At 37.7% G+C, this 18,620-nt stretch overlaps 2 protein-coding genes across 2 annotated transcripts; both read right to left on the bottom strand.

The window, feature by feature from the left end:
* Positions 1 to 8,135: 8,135 nt before the first annotated feature.
* On the bottom strand, positions 8,136 to 14,891 carry smpdl3a (sphingomyelin phosphodiesterase acid like 3A). The gene is made up of 8 exons (XM_008397184.3): positions 14,658 to 14,891; positions 13,847 to 14,060; positions 12,541 to 12,685; positions 11,411 to 11,507; positions 10,734 to 10,897; positions 10,480 to 10,660; positions 9,975 to 10,099; positions 8,136 to 9,494 (listed from the first exon to the last, which is right to left on the bottom strand). The coding sequence occupies exons 1-8, from the start codon at positions 14,746 to 14,748 to the stop codon at positions 9,189 to 9,191; spliced, it is 1,323 nt and encodes a 440-aa protein (XP_008395406.1). The 5' UTR covers positions 14,749 to 14,891; the 3' UTR covers positions 8,136 to 9,188.
* An 855-nt stretch (positions 14,892 to 15,746) lies between these two features.
* On the bottom strand, positions 15,747 to 17,256 carry LOC103457217 (fatty acid-binding protein, brain). Its single transcript, XM_008397183.3, has 4 exons — positions 17,101 to 17,256; positions 16,797 to 16,969; positions 16,344 to 16,445; positions 15,747 to 16,016 (listed from the first exon to the last, which is right to left on the bottom strand). The coding sequence occupies exons 1-4, from the start codon at positions 17,171 to 17,173 to the stop codon at positions 15,966 to 15,968; spliced, it is 399 nt and encodes a 132-aa protein (XP_008395405.1). The 5' UTR covers positions 17,174 to 17,256; the 3' UTR covers positions 15,747 to 15,965.
* Positions 17,257 to 18,620: the final 1,364 nt, after the last annotated feature.

Here is an 18,620-nt window from a genome sequence, read left to right as displayed (position 1 = left end):
GTAAAGGTTGAGTTTTCACTTCAAAGAGCAGTCATAACATGATTTGTCAGAGATATTTAAAGATGGAGTGGTAAAGATTAAAGAAATGATAAGGAAATTTAAATTTCTAATTTTAATTTAGTCAAATTATAAATGGTAGAATATCCAGTGGTGGAGAAAGTATTCAAATAGTTTACTTAAGTAAAAGTACAAATACACAGACAAAAATGTACTCAAGTAAAAGTAAAACTACCACATTAACATTTGTACTTAAGTAAAAGTAAAAAAGTACTGGCTTTTAAAAATACTTCAGTATTAAAAGTAAAAGTACTTGCTGAATGCATTACCTAATCCCTAATACAATATCATTCAGTGAACCGATCGTATTTAATTTTAATACATTAGAAATGTGGCATTTTAATGAACAATACTACAGATAAAGCATGCTTTTATTATGTTTACTCTCTGTAACATAGATTAGACTTAGATATGTGATTCTATGCATCATAATTTCAGGGATGGAAACATCTCGTATCCTGTCCTAACATAGCATGAACGTCACTTTTTTTGCCACTAGTGGCATTTATTTTTAAAGAAATCCAACTGGCAGAGGAGGACATGGAACCAAGGAGCCAGTAGCACAGTTGTAGTCAAGACCACCTACCCAAGACCAAGTCAAGACCAGCACCCCGCGCTACAAAAAAAAAAGTTTTACCTATCAAAATTGCTTCTCAAATTGATCTGAAAGATCCACATTCCCATAAAAAACTAGATATTAAATACTTAGAGCTGAAATAAATTTGATCAGTAAAGATCCGTCCAGAAGAATAGGATTGTTCCTGAATGTCATATCAATGCAGACTTTGGTCACAACGTTGTCCCATATCTGCGACGCTTCAATCAACACCTCCACACAATAATTCAGCGCATGAGCAGTGGCGGAGCCAGAGGGGGGGCCAGGGGGGCCAGTGCCCCCCCTGTCATCTGATTGGCCCCCCTAGTGGCCCCCCCGATGATTGACATGTAACAACACCAGGTTATTCCTGTACATTATTTGGAATCATTCTAAGTCAACCTAATATCTAAAGAAGAAAAACAATAAATATATGAAAAGAAAATGTATAAAACTTTATATAAGTCCATGTGACATAAATAAATAGATTTTCATCAGGCGTGATACCAGCCTCCTTTAAACTCATAACAAGCTGATATTCTTCTCCTGGATGTTTCAGTTGCTACGCTGTGGTGCAACTCAAAGGCTAAAGCACTTCATACCTGGTGGTGATGGTAAAACACCAATAAGTTATTTATTGATCCTCCGCAAAAAAGAGAAAAAACCGAAGAGGGGCCGACAATGTTCGTAGTTTGGAGCAGAGGTTGAGCTAGTTTTTTCGTTGTCCGTCAAAGAAAAAAATCATTTTATTTCCAATTTGCAGTCATCTAACGAAACATTTACTATTTCTCTGCGAGAACGTTTTTGAAATCAGGTAACATTTCACAAAATGACGTGATTAGAAGACGGCAGAACTCTGATCGGTTCCTGATCCCTCAGCGGGAGAAAAACCAGCAGAAGCGGATCAGCTGCGCTAAACGCTCCAAAGTCTCTGGTCCGTTAAAGCGTCCAGATTAGAGATGATTCTCTGATAGATATTGTTCTTAGTCTGACTAATAATGAGCTCCATGATGTTCTCTGTGCGTAAAGTTGAAACTGTCTGCGCACCAAGTGTCAGCTGTGCGCTTGATCACAGTCTGGACAGAAACCAGCGGACTGCTCTCTGTTCTTATCAAGACGAGGGTGAGTAGGGAATCTGACATATTAACTCAGTTAAGTTTTTACTGGTTTTGTTTTTAAAACACCATTAACTAAGCAGTGTAACTATATATTGTATATTTGGCGTTTGTCGTCTCATGTGTGATTACTTGGAGCGTAACGGTGGAGCATTTATGCGCATTTATTGCCCAGCGCACTGCGCTAGTTTCTGCCTATCGGATCTGCACTTTAATTTCTTTCCTCTCTCAACAGTCAGCTCCTACCGTGTTTCCCCGAAAGTAAGACAGTGTCTTACTTTCTTTTTATCCCCAAAAGCCCCACTATGTCTTACTTTCGGGGTATGTCTTATATTGGAAAAAAATTGTCGAATTTTTTGTTTTAACCATAAAATTAACATTTATTAACAACCGGAACAGTATTGTATTCACCACAAAACAGTTTTATAAAAGGAAGTGCAGGGGACGGCGCGGTGACGTATGGAGAGTGGGACGGTGCGGACGTGGGCAGGAGACGTGGGCGCGCAGCTAGACGAGAGGGAGGCGGCAATACCCCCGTGTTTCCCCGAAAGTAAGACCGGCTTATATTAGCCGACCCCCCTGAAACCCCCGATACGTCTTACAATCGGGGGTGTCTTACTATCGGGGAAACACGGTATTCCTCTACTAAACTACAAGTAGAGAACATTCTCTTTAGCTTTTCTCTGTGTGCTCCAAACTCATTAAATGTAAACTCATTAGAAGCCCGAACCTCCATCAGGCAAATAGTTCTGGTCCGACCCGAACTATTTTTACCTGTCAAATTACCTGTCCAAACAGAGCTTCCTAACCAAGGTGTCCATAACTCTTCAACTCGCTGTCAGCTCCCGGTCAGAAAGACGCATTTAGTTCAAATTCCATGAGATGATATTCAGAAAGGATCTTTAATTTGAATGATTTTAGTTTCCTCTGTGATGAACTCTTTGCATAAAGTCTATCATGTCTCCATGTGCGCCAGTCAAAGGTGTCAAATGACAGAGGGGCTTAAAAAATAACCAAATATTCAGTTTGGTTATTTTTTAACCAAACAGTTATTTTTTTAAATTATATATATATATATATATATATATATATATATATACATGTGCACACACACATTTTAAATTTTTCCCCCCCAGACGTAGTCCTGGCCCCCCCTTGGCCCCCTCAACTTTAAAAGTCTAGCTCCGCCACTGCGCATGAGTGACAACTTTTGTTTGTCGCAGAAGCAACATGCGTCTCTGTACAGTTAGCTTTGCTAGCATCACGTCCACAGATCTTATCTTTCTTTAAGCTTTCCTTCCAAGTGTCGCTAAAAGTTGGACGAAGTCCCCGTCTATGAAAGCGAAGCGCTGCTGATTTTACATGTCGCCATATCTTATGATTTATGCAGCGCTATTATATTACTGACGATTAAACAGACATCTTCTCCCGCTCAGAGGAAACCACTGCGCATGTCTGGAGCTCCGCGTGCGAGTAAAGGGGGAGGCGATGGGTGACAACAGACACGTAAGTCACGTTATTGCTCGGATTTCACGGCGCCACCTTAAGTCCCTGAACTTCACATTTTAACGAAAAAAAGAGCAATGCGACTTGGATGTAACGAGTAACGCGACACTTTTGTAGAAATGTAGTGAAGTAGAAAGTACAGATACTTACTGTAAAATGTAGTGGAGTAAAAGTAGAAACTATCCATTATTAAATCTACTTAAGTACAGATACACGAAAATTGTACTTAAGTACACCACTGAGAATATCTAATATTGTTAACATGCATGGTTGTTGATTTGTTTTGCAAATCTTTCATTAAAAGTTACTGCAAAGCATCTCACAGATTCAAAATTAAATCTGAAAAAAAAGATAAGGAAGCAGAGTTAATCAAAGTATGGCCAAGCTAACGTATCTTTAGTCACAGGGACTGATGTCTGCCCTGTTTGTAGTGCAGACAGGTTCTGACCAGAAGAATCTGATTTCAAAATGAAAATGTAACTTAAATTAACTTTATTTGAAATGTCATGTTTAGTTGTTGAGGACATTTTCTTTTTTAATTTGCCAGCAATCTATGATAATTATCACACCAAGTCCAAAAGCAAGCAATGCAACAGACTCTCAATGTTTCAATCTCTATGGTTAAGACAACAGTTTCTGAAATTAGAGTTAACATTTACCTCCCAGCATTAACTTGTTCCAAAGATAACTAGTTAACTTATAAGACATTTAATTCAGATATCAACCTGTGTGACGACGTTGTTTTACCAAGTTCAGGTTTATTTTTAAAGCGCATTTCAGCAGCAAGACAAAGTGCTTTACATCACGTCATACAGTCACCAATTGTGGAAAAAAACAAAACAACAAACATTACATTTTGTCAAATGCAATCAACAGAATAATCAAATAAAATCACGTCATAAATCAAATCACAGTCAGATAGGCAGACACAGCATATCTGGAGATTTTTATATTTTTCTCAGTACAATGTAGCTGGAGTAGCAAGGATTTTTCTTGAAACATGGTTATTTATGCTCAATTAAAATGACGTCACCTGTCAATCCTTCTAGGCTGTCATCTCGAGCATGCGCATTACGAGAACGGATTGTTGGGTAGCACAGGTAGTCAGGACGCCGGGGTTCGTCATTGCTAACGAGCTGCGATTACAGAGATTTTGAGGAAAATAATGAGAAATAAAGGTCAAACATTGTCAGTGGGGAGCAGGTAATCCCGGCAGCTGTTACACATATTGTTTAGAGGACGGAATATAATTTATTACATTTCCAAAACCCAAACGAAATCTGGAATAATGCAAGAAATTGATCAAGGCTTGTGGCAGACCCATGAATCTTGTTGAAGGAAACTGATCAACAGCAACTTCTACATGTTCGCCTGTAAGAAGGCAACTGGAAGTAAACATCACATTTTTTAATGACAGTGATTGATAGTCAAATCAAAGATCAATAAGTTAAGGTAGTTATGCTTGATTTTATGTGTGTAGATTCCAATGGTATAGCAGAAAGATAACATGTGCAACAGTATCTGCGTATTTACATTTAAGCACCTTTTTATGCTAATGTTCATTATTAAGCATTTACCTAAAAGCAGATTTTCACAAGCTCGTATTATTTAAGTCATTAGTCACTTGGTTTGCAGCGTTCACACTCACATCGGAGACTTTGTGACCCTCATTCATTCTCTGGCTTTAATGTTGATTTCTCCATCGTTTCCCATAAATAACCAGAACTACCTGATGTACAGCTCGTTGGAGAACATTCTTGTCTTTCGTCTTTGCCTCAGTGTTGGCTGATGAGGCAAAACTGACTCAAAAAAATGTCCTGGATAATGCATTGAGTTTCTCTACCTGTGCCTTTAAAACGTTGTTTGTTTGTAGAAGGTTTGCTCTACTTCCACATGGGGGCGGAGTCGGCGTTGCATCATGTCAATTTCAGACTAATTGCTCTGGAGTAAACAGGGATGTTTACATTAAAAAAACGCAGAGACAATCCCAAAATCACAACTAATGAATTAAACTAGTTGATAGACTTTAGAGGACTCCTAACCCTTTACAAGAAAAATATAAATGATCAAGTTCATCTTTCATCAAAAGGAAATTAACTTTTTTTGTGCTACAGATATCATTGAAATAAGATAAATTAATTCCATATAATCAATACAATTTCACAAAAGTGACATTTCAGAGGTAGAAAACAAATTTGCCTTTATCAAACATAATAAAATTAAATATATATTCATGCAGAAGCTTCTTAAGAGATAGTTCTTCAAACCTAAAGATGCTGAAAGGGATTATCTTAGCTGGACAAAGGTGATGTGGAGCATGCACACACAGATTCCTGCTCCCCAGGAGAGGGCTGCTGGACGGTTGTACTGTCCTGACAGTAATCCTCAGATTAACTGGTGTGGGCCTCCACCAGTCAGCCAGAACAAAGCAGAAATCTATGCAAACCTGAACATGTGGGTCAGTGAGCCAAACCAAACCAGTCAGACAGTTTAAGACAGTCTGTCAACTGAAAACAATGTTTCAACCACTGGATTCAGTCATTTCTTGCACTGCGAAGTGTTGGCAACAATACTAGGAAATATTAAAACTTGTTCTTAGCTATTCCTGTTTCTGATAAAGGGTCTGTATTGGCACCATGAAGACTTTTCAAAGCTGTAATCATATTAAAACATTTTAAATACTTGTCTCATATTATCTTGTCTGTATGAGCTTCAATTAGCATGTGAATGAATTTATGTAATTTAAATAGAAATCCAGTGGATCTCCAATATTCTGTATTTTTAGAGACCACAACCGCCTAATAGCTGAAATCTGAATAATCAAATAATTTTGAGTGAGAGAGAAATTTGCATGGTTAGAGTAGTTGCAGGATGATGCCATCTTTGTTTTATGACTTATTGCATGAACAAACTTATTCAGGTGTGATTTTAATTGCGTTTCTTAATTAATGAAAACACCACAATGTTTTTTGACATTAGTGGACAATAGACAAAGTTTTGCACACACTTGTAATGGATATGCAGGTACTGTTACCCATGCAACCTCCCCGGGCAAGATGATGCCCTGGGTGGTGAACCATATTGATCACAGCCATAACTGACACTAATTAGATCTTTAAAAAGTTTGGAACTACGGAAAACAAACAAACAGAAAAAAACAAACAAGTGATCTGTCTCAGTTTTAGCTGCATTTGTATTTAGAGATATCAAATAATTATGTCTCCACTACATTAATAAAGAAACATGCTGTTTTGGTGGTTTGGCTGCTACATAAAATGTGCATAAAATGCTGTCAAGAACTGCACAGCATACATTTCATAAGTTCATGAAGCTTAAAGTCCATCAGAATCTGCAGCAGAAATCTCATCTACTCACACACATGCCTTACAGTTCATCAGTTTGTCTGCTCTGGAGTTGAAAGGATTGCTAATAATAGTGAGCGAAGCGATGGATCCACATGATTGGAAGCTCTGGTCCTGTTACTGTGGTGATGGACTCCTCTGCATTGCCATTCCTAGTACCGTCTTAGTCTCCACGGTTACATTTGGACAGGAACTGAGCGGAGGGAGGCCGGGGATGGACAGGAATAATAAAGGCAAAGGGGCACAAGAGGGGAAAGAGTTTGGCAAACACTCCAAGTACAGAGTTGAGGCTCAGGAACGGTTCCTAAACTCCTGACCAAAAAAAAAAAATCTTCTCCCAAAGTACAGTGAGTTTAATTTATTAGTAAATCTAGTAGTTCATTCTTTAAACATGAGGATATCTGAACATACTAACTTGTGTTCTAAATCTAAATTTTAAATGGATCTTAATTGATAAAGTGAGGGATAAAAATGGCTGAAGCTAAGCTAACCTTTGCTACTTAAATTCCCATCAGAAAGTGAATTACATTAATTGTTTTTGAAAGATGGGAAACTTTAGTGTTTTTGCCATCCAGCTTTTGGTGATCTGAGCTGATGCATTTGAACACACAAAACAGGCAGTGTGCGGGAAGCTTTGGTTGAGGTCCACTCAACATTAGAGGAGCGAGGCAAAGGGGACAAAAGAGTCGGGGGGGTGATGGGAAGGAGGTGAGGGTCAAATTCTTCAGTTGGTGGCTGAGAAACGCGGGGGATTTTCTAGAAAGTTTGAACAAGAGAAGAATAAGACCGGATGGTGGGAGGGAATGAACTTGAGTGTTGACAGTCAACTGGTATTGACTGCTGTTGCTTTGCGTCTCCAGCAGGGGGAAACTAGTTCATGCTGCTTCAGTTTATAACTTTTAATCGTTATTTCCTGAGTCTTTTAGTGGAATTTTGGAAAATAACTCATTTGGACACAACGTATAACCGGAGGAACAATGCAGTAACGGTTATATTCGTGTGAGGCATATCATATTTTCATCCTACTGGAACTCAGGGAGGATTTCCTCCATTTTCAGGATTTCCAAGGTCTCATTCGTTTCTGAGCCAGAAACGTTGGTTCCCAGACTGTCTGTGAAAAACGTGATAAGTTTCGTATAAGAAGGTAACAACTCTGTCCAGTCACCACAGATCAGACACTGAACATGTCTACTTTCTGTTCTCTTGCAAGAAAAAAGTTCTGTGAGTGAAAATCACAAATCTCTGTCTGTGCCTGGTCACTTGATCACGGTTAATTATAGGAAACTTATTTTTCTTCATTTTATTTAGAATTCTTCAAGGATAATTAATCTATCAATAAACCAACTTTGCTCAGACAAAATGTTTCTCATTATTCAGAGAAAGAATATGCAGAAAACAAAATAAATCCATTATTGTGCGACATCTAACACATTTTCTGTTTAGTTTTGATGAAGCAGAAAATGAAATTCATAAACATTATTGTCTATTAAAACACAGATGTGATCTGATTCACATTTTAATCAGTTATAGATAAAAATCTCACTGTAACATGGAATCTGTAAAACAAACATTTAGTCAAAAAACAACACAATTTGTTCTCATTAAATGATCTTGAATCGACTGAGTTCCCATCCTGGATGTTCATCATCCTGTCTGCATGTAGATTCAGGCTCAATTCTCCACAAACACATTCCTGATGACGCACAAATTGTGCATTTCTTTTGGTAATGATGATGTGCAAGAAAAGGTACATCAAAAACACACAGAGACAGAAAATTATGTATAAAAATCTGTAAATGTGGTGATAAATAGTTCCATTTAACTTTAGGCAGCACGTACAATCACATATCGAAAAAAATAATTAATTGAGCAAGGTTTTTTTTTTGTTTACCAATATTTCCAGTAACAAGTAGAATCATAACATTTTTTAAACTAAGTTTATTGCCTGCTGAATAGTTTTAATTAAAATTTCAATTTAAATGTTTATTTTAGATACTCGGCATCGAGAGTTTAGGTTTCTGATATTTTTATAATCAGAAAAATATTCTAAATTCGCAAACAATTTTTGTATACTTTATTTCCCCTATTAACCCAAAGTACGTCTAAATATTAGTTTTAGTTTCCATGGAAACAGAAACTGTGGGAATCCAGCAGAAAGTAGCAACATATTTCTGGGATTATAATTGCACTTTGACACATTTTAAATCAATAAAACAAAATACATCTTTTGAAAAAGCACAGAGGAATGTAGACTAAAATATACATCATGATCTCCTCTGGTTTTGTAGAACATGCAACAACAGTTTTTGGTCATGAAACTTAAACATTCATCATCAAATTTCGCAACAATAATTATATCAGGTAGTTCGGCTGTTGTGTTGCTCAACATAACAAATCTGATTCTCCACATGCATCAAGTAAAAGCATAAAGTGACATAAAACTGAAACACCAGTTGATGTTTCAGTGAAGGCAGAGTCTAACATTTCCCTGTCATTTGATTCCAGCAGATACAAAAACACTAAAGAGTTTAAATTTTCCTGAGGATAAACTTGCTACCAGTCTGCACTGGAAGCACATTTGGAGTAGGACTGCTGGTCCAGGTAGAGAACGGCACACACCTGGCGGACCTTGCAGCTTCCATCACAGACAATGCTGCTGTTGTAGTTGACCATGAAGTGGCTGAAGTACTTATCGAAGGCTTTGCTCTGCGGCAGCATGAAGCTCAGGCCCAGCTCAAGCAGACTTTTCGGCTGCAGGTCGCTCAGTCCAAACGCCTCGGTCATGATGTATTCCAGCCTCCAGTCGGACCTTTGTTTCTCGTTGGCTTCCGTCAGATTCAGATAGTACTGCCAGATATCCTTCAAAGGGACAGAAAAGAGCCGCATAGAATGAGACAAAGAAAGAAAGCAAAGCCAGTGTGAAAGCCAGAACCAGGTTTTGTGTTCTGATTGGCACCGTGATTAATCATAAAATCACGTTTAGCTTCGCTCTTTAGACAGAGAGAGGGAGGGACATTAGAGGTTTTACTTAAATCGGTTTGAATACCTGCTCAAAAGAAAATAAGTCACTTATAACTGTTGTATGTTACAATAAACTATTTTTTGTCCTCTCCACTCTTTGCCAAATTCATTTGGTTTAATAAAGTCAAGTCATTTTGCTGCCTGATACAGAAACCTTCATCTTGATATCAAAGATCCTTTTTAACCCCAATATGAGAGATATATCATTTTCTAAAACAGTGCTGTGAATAATATTATATGCTTATCAAACCTGTGCAATTTTTTTGAGATAAAAGCAAACAACAAAATAAAGCTTCTAGTTCGTTCAAACCTTCTTACCATGACACTGTAATCCTTGTTGCTGTACAGATACATGCGGAAACCTGGGTTGTTGGAATATTGCTCCCAAAAACTTTTGATGGGTGTAACAGCCGGCGACACAAACAGAGAATTCACTGGAGATCCTGCAGAAACACAACCAGATGTACTGTCACTACACCATGAATATCCATTTAAAGATATGTTATTCACAATTTTATTTCAAATGTCATCGATTTACTCTTCCGTGGCTACATAATTGTTTAATTTGATCTATAATGGCTGTAAAACTGCATCACAGTAAACAGATTAGCTTCAGGGAATAACTGAGTTGCTTTAACTCAACTAACCATCAGTTATCTTAATGCAATGTGTTGCACTTCCTAATGAGACGGATATTAAAGTAAACCATTAAAATTAGACGGCAGGTTTGGGCAACAGACAGCTTACAGGCTGCAGTAATACCACGAGGGTCAGTTAAAGTAACAGTCAGCGTGTTTAGGTCCACTCTGCTTGTTTTTCTTGCCTTGCTCATCCAGCAGCACCATGATGCTGTCTCTGTGGGTGTGGCCATAAAACTGCCCTGCAACAACATGGCTGTACTTCCTGAAGATGGCCACCAGCCTCTCATTGTGGCTCTTTCTGATGGCGGTGGTGTTCCCGGCATAGGGCAGGTATCCCACCGGGACGTGGGCGATGACGTACACCTAACGGACAAAAACGTTAAACTGCAGGGATTAAACTGACCGAGCACACCGGCTTTAAGGTCAGAGGTCAAACCTTCTCTTTGTTCTGAGCAGATTTCTCCAGAGTTTTCTCCAGCCACTCAAACTGCCCGGCTGGGTCGGTCATGTTGATGGTGACTTCGTCAGGTCCGTAGTACAGGATGGTGTTGAGGCTCAGCAGGCGGAGGCCTGGTTTTACCAGCTGGGAGTAGAAACCACCTGCAGGAACAAGCCAGATCACAAAACAACCAACAGAAAACAAACCTTTAAAATGAATCTATTAGTGATAAACAATAAATTCAAATGGCAAGAAGTATAAACTGCAAAATGTTCATGTGATTTCATGAAACCTGCTAATACCAGGTTTAATGCTGCTTCTCAAAACTGAAGATTTGCTCATTTTATGTCCTAAAATTTCACTGATTTTTGCAAAACATCAAGATATACAAAAATCTGAATATGATTAATTGGTATTTCAAGTCATAATAAAATTGTGCATTTGGATTAAAACACAAAAAGACCATTGGATAGCAGATAAAAACATTGTATGTACTAATTTTTAGTCATATTACCTTTCCTAGACAACTTTACTCTGAGATTAAATCTGTTTTGGTTTCAGGCTCCAAAATGAAACTGAACTGGATCTAATAAAAACATGAATCAGAACCACAGCTCAGTTCCACTTTCCCAGCGTTTCAAACATCCTGGTTGGTGTGGGAGGTTTTAACGCACCTTGTGAGAGAGTGGTGAGAGCTTCAGGCTCCAGCCAGCGTTTCCACAGAACAGCAGCTGCTTTGTAGATGTCGTTAGTCGAGTCTGGCATCTGGTCCTAAAATAATGAGTACATACAGCCACGGTGAGAATAAAGTACACCCTAATCTGATCTGATTTGGCTCTAAAACAAAATAATAAAAAACATAACCAAACTCGAAGTTGGTTATGTTAATAATAATGTTAATACAACCTCTGTTGCAGATTTAATTAACTATAACAGAGTTGCCTATTTTATTGTCATTCGGTTTTAAAAGGTTTAGGGACAGCCACTGTTTGACGTCTATGAGACATTGCAGTAAAAGCTCAAATTAGTCTTTTCCAGGTTTTATGGGTAATATGTTTTATCTGTAAATATCTTTAAGCAAAGCTGTTAAATGAAAGGTTGTGACCCCAAAGACAGCAGTGTAAACAAAGCTGGGCCCAAAATTAGGGTTAGAGTGCAGGTTTTGATGTCTTTGATGTTTTTATCTTTACTTTTCATCTATTAACTTTTTTATTTCTCTTTCACACTGTCTAATGATGTAAAGCCCCCCTGGAAAACGTCCCAGTTAAACAACGTTTAACTAAAGTCCTACAGGGTTTAGAGTCCCAGTTGACGGCGTTTCAACTAAAAACCTAGAGGTTGGAGTCCTTGTCATACGGTGTTTTTGACTAAAGTCCCAGAGGGTTTGAGTCCCAGTTAAACGACGTTTAACTGAAGTCCTTAAAGTGGCGCGGATTTGAATGTTTTTATCTTTTTTTTCAAAATCTCTTTCTCTTTCTCACTGTTTATTCAATGTCACCTGCTGTTTTTATTTTAATTATGTAAAGCACTTTGAAATGCCTTGCTGCTGAAATGTGCTATACAAATAACATTTTATGATTTTATTTGTCTGCCTGGATTGAAAACTGGACCTTGGGACCTTAACTGGACCTTAGCTAAGTTTTCCGAACTAGAAAAAAAAACTTCCCCTTCTTCAGGGCTATTTGAGTCCACAGCCTGGTGATGACTGGGCTACACCTTCATCCTTCATCCTTCCTCTCTGTCAGGCGCCATGGTTACCTGTGGCCAGTAGTCATGGTTACCTGTGGCCAGTAGTCATGGTTACCTGTGGCCAGTAGTCGTGGTTTCCCAGTGCGGGGAAGACGGTCAGGTTGGGGAAGTGCTGAGTGATGGTCTGCGTCATGTTACTGATCACCTGGATCACCAGGTCAGTAGACAGCTCATCTGGAGGGACGTGAGGCGGACTGTCGCTGTGAGACAAAGAAAACCTGAGCTGGTAGATCTGCTTAAGTCATTAACCGTTTGGGTCAAAAAGCATGTGAAATTTACCTAAACTGATTTATAGCTCAAATCATTAACCTTATAAAAAAACACAGAAGAGTACATCAAAGGTGATTGTATCTTCAGCAAAAGAGGAAGTGATATTTCCTCTTCACAGCACATTCGGTTTTGTTACAGGAACACACAAAAAAACAAAAAACAAATGCTGAGCTAAACTTTCTAAGCAACACGAGAACATTGGTAGAGAAAGGAAAAATTATGAATTAATCTTTCTTTATCATATAAACAGAATAATAAATGTTTATTTCTAAATACTAAATGTTTTGTTACAGATTAACTCATTCATAAAATAAAAATTATGGCATTTTCAGGTTTTATTGTCTCAGTCCAGATAATAAAGAGGGAAGTGATACTAATGCTTAGTCACATATCAAAGTTTTCTCTGTTTCTTATATCAGTAGAGTTCCCTAGTGAAAACAGAGTTAAGTAGATTTTTTTAAATGTTTATGTTCTCTGGTGTTTCTTTTCAGCATAAAATTAAAGACGGCTTTACAGAAATAAACTAAGATAAAGCAAATCTTTAACTATTTAACCATGCAGCATTCCTGATCAACTAGATAAACTGAGAAACTGACCTGAAGTGATCAAGTTTAATTACTTTCCCAATGTCAGAGAGTGAATTGCTACTTTTACAGATGTTAAAGTTCCCAGGTATATATATCAATTGCAAAAATGTGACATTGCAGTTTTATTTGACTGAAAACTGATGACTATGACAATGACTGATGGGCTAATAAACAACTTGAATACTGAGCCTGTAACGTCTTCATTCACAGTAATGGACATGAAAATGTTAAAGCAATTAAATCACTCAGAATAAACCACATTTATTCCCAGAACCATTTTTTTTCTGTTTTAAAGAAGTTTATCTGAGATCCACAACAACAGAAAAATAGAAACAGAATGTAAAACTGCTGATACTTTTAGTAAACTGGTTACTACTATCGCTGACAAACATCAGCACAATTTTACCTCAAGGTAAACTCACTAATGGCCAGAACTTAAAAAAAAAGAAATCACAAAACCAATATTTCCTCCATCATTGAGAGACACTTTCTATCTGTACTGACCCAGTCCAGATGATGAAGTCCTCCTGATGTGTGAGAGGTGCCATGTTGGCGAAGGCCGACTGGATCAGGCTGTAGGGGGAGTCGCACAGGAAGTCTCCGTACAGACCGGCGTGCGTGGCGGGGGCTCCTTTGGAGGAGAAGCAAACCTTGGTGGGGTCCTGGGCCAGGTGGTAGCTGGGGTCCAGGTGGAGGTCAGTGATGTGCCAGAACCTTCCTGGAAAAACAGGACATTGGATCACATTAATAGAAATAATGAAATATCACAATGAGACAGTTTTACCATGATCAAATCCTGAAACATGACTTCTTTGTCCTCCTACTGACTCATTGTTTTGTCTATAAACACATCAACTGGCAATATATACTCTATTTTAAATTTTTTTATTGAATTGAATTTCTTCATGTTTTGTCAGACTCTATCCAAGAGTCAGCAGTCTTTTCTCCTTTAATTTTCTTTCTGTGTTTTCTAGGGCAGCAAAAGTGAAAGTCTGACGTCTGAGGCAGAACTTCGTTTAAAACTCTTCCAATTCTTACATATTTGCTTTTGGAATAAAATATTCACCTTCAACAGCAGATTGTAGCTTTTGGTACACATTAGTAGAGCCTTTCTAACAATTCGGCAAGTGAGTAAAGTATCGCCATATTTATATATCCACTATAATAGCAACTCTGCGTTTTATGCCGTTTAAAACCGTAAAGAGAAACTTTAATATCCACAGGCTAACCCCTCCTGCACACTTAAATCTGCGTGCTTCTCTGCATATTGATAAAAGACTCCAGTTGTCATTAAAAACAGGAGTTTTCCACTCACCTGTTCCTGACAGGTAGCTGCTTCCGGTCGGAGCAGCAGAGCCCGGAGCCGCTGCGCAGAGCAGCAGAAAGAAACAAACAACCTGAGACATGATGAGAGGAAAGTAATAAAAAAAAAAAGTACTTTACATGGGTTTTATATGAAGTACAGTAGCTGAACTAAAGTAGCCGATCACTTCTAGGAAGTAAACAGGAAGTAGTTTGATCAGCTGATCAGCTGACCGTTTTGGAGCAGAAGGGGGAGGAGTTAACTCGGAGCACGTACTGTGTTTACGTCATGGCGGATTACTCAAGCGGTACAACAAACCAGATAGTAATTTGTCTTTTATACCATCTATGTTTATGATTGCAATGACCAAAGTACCTTTTGTTATTTTTTGGCGGGGAGTTCAATAAATATAATAATTTATCCTATGCGTGAATATATAAACATATGTTAGCTTCAGATATTAGAGACCTTTAAGGATAATAACTAAAAAAAGTTTGTACAGCAACCAGTTTTTCTATTTTTGCTTTTTAAAGTCACACTAATCTAATTTAGATAATCAAAGATTATTTATCTGCAATCATGATCTTATGTTAAAAATATTACATAAGTTTTCAGTTTTCTTGTTTATCCTAATAAAACTCCTTGTCACCTAATTTATACAAACACTGATTATGCTTTGGATTACAATGTATTCTTCTAAAATTATTAATTAGATTTAGAGTAAAATTTAAATGAAATAAAAAAGGAGAGCATTTAGTCATCAATAAATACAGTCAGAGGAACATTTCTGCCAAAACTCATTCAAAATGGCTGAAGTAGTTAAAATGTAATGCATGAAGTTTAATTATCCCAGGAAATAGCCTCACCCCCACCCCTCCATTTTTCAAAAGGTGTGGCCAATAACATTTTCTAAACGTCCTGCTTCACATTTCAGGACAACTCACACAGCAAATGTGCTACAAAAACAGCTTAATATTGTTTTGCAGTGAAAAAAAAACTGTGTTTTTGTCGTTGGATTAACTTTATGGAGAAAACACGATGTGCAAGTAAACTATTTGTGTTGAATCATTAATTTTAAGCAAAATACACATGAAAACACAGGACATTTCATTTCTTTATTTCATGTCTTACACAGTGTTGCAAAGTCGTTCCATTTGTCATGACAGAAATTTATTCATATAAAAAAAACATTTTACAAAACATGTGCAGCTTGCAGATCTTTTACATGTGGAGGAGAATGAAGTGCAAAGAGCAAACAGTCCACAATAATTATAAAATGGAGGCGGGCTGGCCGGTTCGTGGTGCTGTCAGGTGGAGCTCTCATGCCTTCTCATAGGTGCGCACCGCATGGATGTCTTCAAAGGTCAAATTCTGCACAAAACAGACAAAAATGTGTAAGAACTTTGGTCTGGATTAGACTTAAAAATGAATTATAGATGCAGATAAGATCATACTTAGTGGAATTCTTTGATTTGCTCTACTTGTGCTTAAATGTCATTAATTTGTGCACATAACCTAATTTATATTTCCAACATTTAAGAAACTGTTGTTTCTATATGGAAAAACAATTCACAGTGTGTAGAAGAAGATGAACATTTGTTCAATATTTTACTTTAAGACTTTTTTGGTCAATTTTATTGATTGAGCCACAAATAAAAGTCGTTAATGAAGAGAAAAATGTGCATGTTGTGTTTTTACCATGATCATTTTGCCGTCTTTGATCTCTCTGACGAACTTGGTCTCTTTGCCGTCCCACTTCTGGACGTGGACCAGTTTGTCCCCATCCAGAGTCACTGTGGACTAAAAGGAACAAAATAAGAGTTTCAGTGTGAAAAAGCCTCAAATAAACCAGAATAAAGCTGTTTTTTTCTCCTGATAGTTTAAGATATTAAGTAATTGCACAGTTATAAAAATCACACAATTTTCAGACATGGAAAGAAAATAATTGTTTTTAGCTTGCAGAAAAGTTTTATGCTTGTTTTCAAATCCTTAGTGTCTTGAAATGAATCATAGATAGTTTTTTGATCTTAAAACACATTTTGTTTGCTTCAGTTGCTCATATTTAGACAGTGAATATTTTAATCTTTTACTGTGACTTGCTGAATAGAATGAACTACAGCATTGTGTGTGTTTTGTTTTCTGGGATCTTACTTTGCAGTTTCTGTCGTCGGCGGTGGTTTCGTCGAACTCCTCCCCCAGCGTGAAGCTGATCTCTGTGTTTTTGAAGGTGCTCTGGGTGCGGATCACCACCTTGTCTCCCTCCTGGCTGATGATGACGGTCGGCTTGGTCACGTTGCCGACCTGCCTGGTGGCAAAGCCCACACCTGAGCAAGAGACACAGGTGTGAGAGTCTGTTGAACCTCTTCAGTATAAATGTGCAGTTTGGATTCAAAAATGACCTGAAAACATAGATTTATTTTGTATTTGCTCATAATAAGCATCAAAAAAGACTCACCAAGTGCTTTCATGTACTCATCGAAGTTCTCGCTCTCGACCAGTTTCCAGGTGGCACAGAAGGCGTCGGCCATGGTGAAGGTTTGCAGGGAACACAGTTATCTCCAAAGCACACTGAGCAAGCTGCAGCTCTTCCACGTTTACTCCACACACTTATCATCCTGCCTCTTATTATTATGCACACATGTGGGCGGTGCCCAGCATCGCATTGGCTCAGGAGATTTTAACTGAGCTGTGATTGGCTGTTAAATTGGGTCAAGTTCTTTTAACAGAAAATACAAACTGAATTAGCCCATTTGTGTGTTTAACGATGCAATTACTCTTTTTGTTAGTCACGTGGGTGTGTATACTCTATAAACACAAAACAGATTTACATCTAAGAGGAGCAGATTTATCTTTATATGAAATTCTGCTGTGATGGATGTGAGAAAATAAATCTACTTAACACTACAGTTAGCTTTGAGCTCAGATCAGTATTTTGAGGGTAACTGAATGTAAATCTTCTGCTTCATGTTTGTTTTAAAGAATTTGGACATTTTCATCCGTTCGGCCTTTAGGAGTCGGACCGTCGGTTGTGTGAGGAATGCTTCCTGCAGGGGGTCGGCGCTCAGGCAGAATCACTTTGTTTGACAGCCTATTGTCCTGAACTGCTTGAACGCTACCCTGCACAGAACCAGACACAATCTATTCACACACACACACACACACACACACACACACACACACACACACACACACACACACACACACACACACACACACACACACACACACACACACACTAATTAATGTGGTTAAACGTCTGCATACGTTCATGTTGGAGGCCGAACAAACGGCTGGCTTTCCAAAGAACCAGAGAAAAAAAGTTTCCCATTTAGGATTAAAGAGAAAAACATTTTCTGGTGCGTTTTGTTTTTCAAGCCTGAATTTCACCTTTTCTTTCTTAAAGCTAGAACCTCATGACAATAACAATAATATAACTTTAACGTAAACATTTGCTTCTAAAATATATGAAAATAGCTGCTGCCTATCTGGAATCCCAAAGGAACAAAACTGTTGGTTCCTTTCTGACCATATTTCAGAAAACTTTTTAAATTCTTGTTTATATGTGTAACTGCAGCTTTAAAGGAAGGTTTATTGCTTTATTTGTTTTGATTTTAAAACGTTTTTCAGCTTTAATGCACACAAAACTGCTTTAACTTATTTTTCCTCCAATCTTAATTTTTTAACATCTCCCTTCAATTTACTCTTCATATTTAGTTTTAAATAACTCATCTAGTGTTTTCTCTTTTTAATGTTTTTCTTCAAGTTGCTAAAGTATCCGTCACTCTGATTTTTCTAAGGATAGGAATTTTAAAAGTATGAATTAATAAAGTGCTTTAATTATTTCTAAATATACTATTTGCAGGGATGTGATTCACTATCGCATATTTTCAGGGGTAAAACTGTATTTTGTTCGCTAAATACAGATAAATGTAGAAGTGTGACAGAAACATGATGAAGGATCTCTAGCGCCCCCCT

Source organism: Poecilia reticulata, chromosome 21 (genome assembly GCF_904066995.2).
Source record: "Poecilia reticulata chromosome 21, P_reticulata-male-v2, whole genome shotgun sequence".
NCBI lineage: Eukaryota > Metazoa > Chordata > Actinopteri > Cyprinodontiformes > Poeciliidae > Poecilia > Poecilia reticulata.
This window is presented reverse-complemented; position numbering and strand designations above follow the sequence as displayed.